Here is an 8,541-nt window from a genome sequence, read left to right as displayed (position 1 = left end):
GTGGTGATGCTAGCTTTGTGTTCACTCAGGCCCGTATAGGCCTTGGTTAGATAGCAGTGATGTTCAGTCACAACACACAGGACTCTTAAATAAACGTCTTTACTGTCATTCTGCAACACAACAGCACAGGAATGCAAACACAGGCTTACAGGTGTGGAGAGCACTCTGTAAACGAAATGTATACAAACGTGCTGAATGTAATGAACATCCAAGTCACAACTTATGTTTAATTAACTCTCTAATAGTAAAACCAGAAATACAAATGAGTATGTCTGTGTATGATGATCTTTATGCATAAGTTTCATCCTCACCAAACCAAACAGCATTTTACATTTTGTTGTGTTCACTGCAGACATACAGGAGCTGTGTGTCAGCAACATATCAGGTGACCAGTGTGTGATGGTTTAATCTGTCTGAATAACTCCGGTCACATCTCATTGGCTGCTTCAGTGTTATAGAAATTTTAGTTTATCCTCACATCTAGATTTATGTGTTTAGAATCTCACTGTAGGATTTGGCATAACCTTTGTGTGCTTAGATGAAGTATGTGTGTGTGTGTCAGTATGACCCTGTGAAAACTGCTTAGCTTGGCGTAACAATGTTTCACTATGTTATCTGTTATGACGTAGAAGGACAAAACTCCCAAGATGACCAGTGCCAAGAGCTTCCTGGGAAAAGATAGTGGGAGCTGCTCTCTGCCCAGCCACAGCCTGTGGGTCTGAGACATGTTGTAACTAAAAGTGTGTGTGGGTTTAAGAGAGGAGCTGTGACGTCCCAAGGGCAGAGCATGACTGTGAACGGTCATGTTTGATGTGTGTTGGCTCTCCTGCGTGCATGCAGTAATTAAAATAGCTTGACCACAGCTGACTGTGTTGCAGAACTTTTTTTTTACAGAAGATTCCACAACAGTAGATTGAGCAGTTGTCCTTTGACCTTTAACCTTAACGCTCTGTGTAGTTTCCTCTTTTACACCAGAAAACCATCACATACCATTATTTCTGGTACTGAAAAAAAACACAAATTGAATTAATGAGAATGAGGGAAAGTTTAAAAATGAAGTTTGGGATCATGTCTGTGAAGTTTCTCAGTCATCCAGGTCATCGTAGTCTAAGGAGCTTGGAAAGAAAAGCGTCTGGACTTCTTTGAGTTGCTTGAAGACGTTTCACCTCTCATCAGAGAAGCTTCTTCAGTTCTAAGGTCAAATGGTGGAGAGTCCCAGATTTAAGCTCTGTGAGAGTTTCCCCCCAAAGAGGGACAAAGGACCCCCTGATGATCCTCTACCTAATCGCATGAGCCAAGGTGTGAAAGCGGGTGTGGGTCACAATCAGCCAGGGTTTCGGGTGAGCTCCTTGTGAAACCTGGCCCCACCCTGTCATGTGATTTCCTGAGGTGAGATGGCCCAGGATGTGAGTGGGCGTTAAGGCGTCTGGGAAGGGATCTCAGACCCCTTAACACATTTGTTCCCTGGTTTAATTTTTTTTCTTTGTTTGACTTTAATTTCCCTGTGAATATGATGCACTAACCCACGGCTTTAAACAACAAAAAGAATTTTAAACCTGGAATGTTGACTCTTTAACAGATTCAGTAAAAGGACTAGATGTTACAGTCCCTGATAATGCATTGCTTTAGGTGTTGAGGGACGGCTGTTATGAGAAAAAGCAGCTCAGCAACTTTGCCAGCAGCACACAACATCCAAGGAGGCCCTGCCAGGGTTGATCAGGCCCTGGAGTCACTGGTTTATGTTAAATTGTTATTTCTCTTCTTCTTTCTTCTGTTTAGTTTCCTACAGTTTATTTTCTATCTATTCACTGCAACTGAGAAATAATGCTTACCTCTTTAGCATTTATGAAGCCCTACTTCTTTAAAGGGATAGAAAAGGTGATAGAGAGAAGTAAGACAAAAGGGACAAGATAGGAGAGAGCAGAGAGGAGAGCCGGAAGGGGGGCGCCCGATCTGGCTTCCCACACCTCCCCGCTGGATCAGGCTGTACGCTCTACCTCCCCACTGCCTCCCAGAATGGGGAAGAAGAGCAGAGGGGAGAAGAGCGGAATATTTCTTTTCTCTCGTGGTTGGCTGACTGCCGTAGCTGCCCAAGTGATGTCAGCCCTTTTTAGCCACAGCCAGTGACTGGTCCTCTCAGCAGTGTTAGCTAGTTCTCTTATAGCCAGCCGTTGCACCTGTCCTTTGATCCCAATCTCTCTAAGCAGTTTTGCTGTTGTACTGGCAACAAAGCCCCTGCACCGGGCGCACCTTGATCTTCCAGCCTCTGTCCTCTGCCTCAGCTGATAAGTTGCCATAGCGCAGCTTCTTACGCTCAATTGCTTCCTCCCCTGGTACCATCAGCTCTGTAGGAGCCATATGAGTTGCTCTTTTTTGTCTAAGTGGGTTGCTTTAAATGGACTCACTGTATTGGTGTACGGGTGTGGGGCGTGTCTCATGGGTGTGTTAGATGATAAATGTGGTTGCACTCACCTGTTCACCGGACCTGATGTTGATGATCAGAAAGGTAGGTTGAGCATGAGGCAAAACTTTCTGTTGACCGCAGCTTGAATGATTTTGATGTATCAAGACTGTAACTTGATGGTTTTTGTATATTTATGCACTAATTGATGCCATAGGCCAAGTTGTAGTTTGGCATAGTAGTTAGTGCAGTTCTTGTGAGTTGCAGTTATTTGTTTGTGCAGTCTGTGCATTTGTTTGATAGTTAATCCCATGTGCTGATTTGTATATTGGACAGTTGCATGTGGAATAAAAGGAGCAAATGTTACAGAAGTGTATTGTATGCGTTTATTGTTGCGCGTCATCTGTGTCCTCATGTTTAGCCTGCCGCGGCCGTAGGTTGGAGGAGCCGCAACAAGCTCAATGGCGTACGCAAGTTTTTGGGAGTTAGACCAAAGGACGAGGTCTGGTCGCAGAGTAGTTGTTACGATCTCTGTGGGAAAAAATAGCCTCTGATCCAAGTCCACCTGCATCTGCCAATCCCTGGCGGCCTTCAGCGGGCCCAGGTCTGGGTTTGGAGGGCTTGTCCTCGGCTTGTCTCCTTCCTGGACAAATGTTGATGAAAACTGACGCTCTTCTTGGTTCGTGAAAGGTTGAGTGTTGATGGATTTTCTTTTGCACTCACCTTTCTTGGCTAGACACCTGAAGACCTGGTTGTGTCTCCATGTGTATCCATGTTGGTTGTAGCACTAGTAAGGCTAGTGCTACAACCAACCAAGATGTGCTTTAGTGTGGCTGGGACTGTACACAGGGGGCAAGCTGGGTCCTTTCCAAACCACAGCTGCAGATTTATTGGGGAAGGTAGCACATCGTATGTTGCTCGGATGATGAAACTTAGTCAATTAGACTCCATGCCCCAGATTTCACTCCATGAGAGTTTCCTCTTTTTCCACACTCTCCCAATTCATTTAGCGACCCTGTTTGGCCAGTGCCACAGCTCTAGCATGTCTGGCTGTTTTCTCCTGTCAACGCACCTCCTCCACCACCATTTTTCGATGTTTGGTTACAGATGCCTGTTGCCACCGAGGTGTTACTGCGCCAAGACCAAATCCTCCTCTGCCTCAGTCTGTTCTCCCAAGACATTTGTGACATTAACTTCTTTTTTAGCAGATGTAATGTAATATAATAATAATAATAACTCAGTAAACAGTCGTTCAGCGGTGTGACTCACAGGAGAAACAATTTAATTTCCATTATGTTGGCAAGCGGAGCTGTGTGCAGCAAATGATAATTATATCATTTTTTGTTTTAGGTTGTTTTTTCTTTTATTTCTCTATTTTAAAAGAAACGTGTTGGGTTATTTTGAAGAGAATAATTATCACCATTCAGATAATACACGGTTAGGACTGCCAAGAGGAGCATAGCTGACTAAGAAGTCTCCTCTCCTCTCCTGTCTGCCTGGCTTACGTCCCACATCCCAAACAAGCCATGTTACACTGGTCTGTCCTGTTTGTACCCCACTTCTCCCTCTATCATTGCTGGGTGAAGCTCCAGCCCCCCTGCCTCCTCTCATCAGGATAAGTGTCAAAGAAAATGGAGTCATGTTGGTGCTGCTGGGACAAGCTGAATACAAAAGTGTGATTAAAATCAGTAGTTTACCTCTGATTTACTGTAGGAACAGAACTGAGGAGTAGGAGACACAAGGAGTCTTCAAAGAGCCCCCACCCCCTTTCCCTCACACTTTCTATCCCAAGTTTCCGACAGATGTGTGAAAGAGGAACACGCGCTTTCCTCCCTTCTTTCAGTCAAACATTAGCTCTAGATACAAGTTTATCTAAAAATCTGAATTTATCAGTAGATTAGCCGATTAAAAACTAATTTTGAACATCATTTATAGAAAACAGAAAAACAACGGCTTGATCGGAAAATCTATGCGCTGGAATGGCTGTTTTGATAACTGCGTCACACTTGTGGATTCTGTCCTCTGTCTTCCTCCTGGAGTTTACTTCTGCAGGTGAGATGTGCTAATAATGCTTTCGATTATGCTGAGCGAGTTCTTACTTGGTGACATGTTTTTTCAGGTGTTTTCTACTGCTTTTATTAGTGAGCACTTGACATATTTTACCTACATAACCAGCCAGGAGGGAGGTTACTGACGTCCATTCATTCATTTGCTGATCAGAGAATACAAATGATCGAATCAGTGGGTTGATTAGTTATGTGGATTAGTTACTGTGGAGAGAACAGAAACTGGCGGTTCTGTTCTCCTAATCTTAAGGAGCTTCATTATTCCTTTTTTGCGTAGTTTAGCACAGGATACACAGGGACTTTATCAGTTGTTTATCAGACCATCTGCTCAGTTGTACAATAGTAGTAGTTATGGCCTTTGCTTTATTGATTATCATAAATTTATGTGTGTGTGTGTGTGTGTGTGTGTGTGTGTGTGTGTGTGTGTGTGTGTTGGGAGGGGGGGGGGTTACAGAAAAACATGCATCACAAATATATAGCAAACGAGCGCAACGCCCCCTGCTGGACATAGAATAGAATAAACCTTCAATATCCCCAATATGCTCCAATATAACATTTAGAAGGAAGACACAAAGTGGTCTTATATACATAAGCAACCGTATGCACAGATAAAAATGTACAGAGATTTGTACATGTAAGTGTGGGGGGTGTATGGATGCTCCTGGTCAAATATACAGTGTACAAACAAGCTGCAAATGAGTAGCAGGAATAAAAAACATGTGATCCGTCAATTAAACAGGTGATGAGAGACGACTTAGACCCTTTTTTAAAGTGCATTTGTGTTCGTGGACCAGTCCAGTTTGTTATTGAGGTGAACACCCAGGTATTTGTACTCCTCCACTGTTTCAGTGTCCAAACCCTGGATGTTAACTGGTGTAATAGGGGATGGCTTCTTGATGAAGTCAATCATCAGGTCCTTCGTCTTGCTGGCATTGATGCAAAGATGGTTCTGTTCACACCAGCTGACAAAGTCATTGATGACCCCCCTACTCCAGTTTGTTTCCCTCAAACACCTGACCCACAATGGCGGCGGCGTCTGAGAACTTCATGAGTTATACTAAAACTTGCTGATGTCAGCATTGTTATGGAAAAGGAGTGTATTACATTCATTTATTTTCATGACTTTAAGAAGTCATATAAAGTTATATTATTTTTTAATTGAACTGTTCTATGCAAACAGAACTGATTTACCATCTGCCATTGTCACGGTTAGCGAGGCAAACCATGGGAAAGTGGGGAATGAGGACCCAAATGCTGGACTCTTTGTGCTGAACAGTGCGTTTATTTACAGTGCAACAAATGACAATAAATTCCTGTGCTCTTGCTTGACTGCCGTGTCATGTCTTTCCTCAAAAAGTCTGTGTCTTCGCACTCCCCGTGCTCGCTGCCTTCCTATTTGCAAACTCCTCCGGGGGGAAACAACCAAAAGCAGCCGTAAGACAAACTCTGGCAGGGATGCACTAACTGGCTTTACTCTAAGCTCAGACACTGACATGGAGTCTTACACAACAATCCAGCATCAGCGAGAACTCAGCCACTCTGCTAAAAAGCTCCCATGACGAGGCTTTATCTGCTGCAGGTGTCAGTGTGATCATCCTCTTCAGATGTAGCCAGCCTCCAGGTGGGACACACCCACCAGTCCTGATGATGCCTGAAACACAGTGCTCTGCCACACCCACACCCACACTCATACACACCAACATAAAAAACAGGGACAGCAGCAACAAATGTATACATGTCCATAAATTATTACAGCCATGTTAGGAAAACACTGTCAAGCCTCTGTTGTTCAGTTTATTAACGGACATATTAAAAATAGGAACTAGATGTAAAACTATGATATTAAATAACATTTAATACTTGTGTGATAGTTTGACCAGTGTGCATAACTCCAGTGTCTTCTGATTGGCTGCTTTAAAAGTGAAGAGTTACACTTGGATCCCTTTAATTTCTCTGCTCTGTGTTGTTTCCTCTTTCAGACCAGAAAAGCATCACAGCTGAGTCTGGACAGGACGTCACTCTGACATGTCGAGCTCCAAAAAACAACATTGATCTTGTAGAGTGGAACAGAACTGACCTGGAAGATAAACTTGTTTTTGTGTATCGGACTGGGAAGCCTGTTCCAGATGAGCAGCATCCAGCTTTTAAGAACCGGGTGGATCTGCAGGACACACAGATGAAGGATGGAGACGTGTCTTTGATTCTGAAGAATGTGACGATTAATGACACTGGAACATACGAGTGTCGTTTCCCTTTAGAATCATTGGATCCCATCAGCATCATCACACTGAGTGTTGTTGATCCTCCAGGTGAGTGAGTAGAGTTGAGTGTGTGTGTGATCAGAGGTGAAGCTGCTTCCTGGTTGTTGATGTTTGTTTCTAAAGATGTTGTTGATGAGACTTTGTAGAAAGCAGCTGGTCTGAGTGATGTGATCAGAGTGCAGTAGATAATGTCTGACAGCAGTTTGAAGAGGAAATGGATTCTGTTCTGTTCTTCACTCATCACCTACCTGACAGCTGACACCTCACACCTGTTTCTCACCTGCAGGTCAGACAGGAGGACACACAGAGGATGGAGGGAAGGAGGATGGAGGAGCGAAGAGTGGATCTGTTGGACTAATAGCTGGTCTGGTGGTTCCTGCTGTGCTTCTTGTTGGTGTTGCTGTTTTTTTGATCTACATAAACCATGACAATGAGAATCAGGATTGATACTAACCTCCCGTTGAAATGCTCTATGTTTGAAACATCTTACGGCTTTTCCACCTGAGTCTCCTGCTGTTGCTCCAAATTCCCAGCGTGTCACTCAACACAGGAACAAACAGATGATCTGAGGACATGTAGATCATGAAATTTGGTTTTCAGGGTTTCAGGGACTGAAAAACTGACTTCAATTCAGGATTATCTTCTGTCCTTTACTCATCACCAGCTGACACCTTCTTCTCACCTGCAGGTCCTCCAGGAGGACATGGAGGGTTTGTGGGACTGGTAGTGAGTCTGTCAGTTTTGGTGTGTTTGTTCTTGTACCCAACGGTGCTGAATATGTGATTTCTGCTTCTCAGAGATCCTGTTAAAGTCTAAAGACACTGGGAGGGTTTCACACTGTTTGAAGCAGGGAAACAGGTACTAATGGTGCAGAACTGACTGATGTGTTTGTGGATATGAACTCGTACACATGAACATACCTCAGGTTCATATCTACAAATTCATGTCCCAGGACATAAACTTTATATTAAAGCTTTTAAAGAGTGAAAACTTTTACATTTGGACATCTGTGGGGTTGGTGATGGAGGGAATCATTTAACAGCTCACAGGTTTCTACACTTATGAATTAAAATGCATCACTTTAAGAATTAAATCTATGAAGTTAGATAAAGATGAGGGTTTGGGATAAATTTGTTTACACTCTTTAAGCTCTGTTTCTTGTTGTCATGGTGATCCATCCTTGGCAATGTTACAGACATGAAAAATACATCTGAGTGAAACACTTTAGTTACAGTCATGTTGACTGTCATGAACATTTTTATAACTCCCTCTTTATAACTGTCTTTACTGTGTAAAGTTTCCTAAATTTACACAAACAGAGATTTTAGACTGTAAAAGGCAATTTTGTGCAGCTAAAAATGACAAATTTTGTTTTATGAAAACTGAAGTTTTCATAAAAGTGACTGGAAAATGACCTGTTCTACAAAACAGACCATCTCAGTACCACTGACTTTATGGTATTTTTCAAATTTGTTTATTTATTTCCTTCAGCAGGTACTTGAACTTCCTTCAGTGGAAAATGGAAACAGAAGTGTTACAAAAACCTGTGTTTTACATTTCCTATTTGTGAAACTTTTCTGTGTAAACCAACAATTTAAAAAAACAAAGTAATTTATGCTTTTTTTCTTTGGGTTGAGTCTTTTACAAGATCATGAATGCATAAATGCTGTGCTTTGTTTGATTTTAATCTCCCCGTGAATCTGATTCACTGAGCCACTGATGTGAAGAACCAAAGAAATAAAAAACTGGACTGTTGGCTGTTTAACAGTGATTTATTTTTGCCTCTTCTCACAGCAATCCTGCTGAATCAGCA

The 8,541-nt window shown here is 42.6% G+C and overlaps 1 protein-coding gene across 1 annotated transcript; it reads left to right on the top strand.

Moving 5' to 3' along the window:
- Nucleotides 1–3,782: 3,782 nt before the first annotated feature.
- On the top strand, nt 3,783–8,139 carry LOC102081141 (butyrophilin-like protein 8). Its single transcript, XM_005465486.4, has 3 exons — nt 3,783–4,453; nt 6,447–6,776; nt 7,015–8,139. The coding sequence occupies exons 1-3, from the start codon at nt 4,381–4,383 to the stop codon at nt 7,173–7,175; spliced, it is 564 nt and encodes a 187-aa protein (XP_005465543.1). The 5' UTR covers nt 3,783–4,380; the 3' UTR covers nt 7,176–8,139.
- The last annotated feature ends 402 nt before the right edge of the window (nt 8,140–8,541 follow it).

The sequence above is a fragment of the Oreochromis niloticus genome, linkage group LG3, assembly GCF_001858045.2.
Source record: "Oreochromis niloticus isolate F11D_XX linkage group LG3, O_niloticus_UMD_NMBU, whole genome shotgun sequence".
Classification (NCBI taxonomy): Eukaryota; Metazoa; Chordata; class Actinopteri; order Cichliformes; family Cichlidae; genus Oreochromis; species Oreochromis niloticus.
This window is presented reverse-complemented; position numbering and strand designations above follow the sequence as displayed.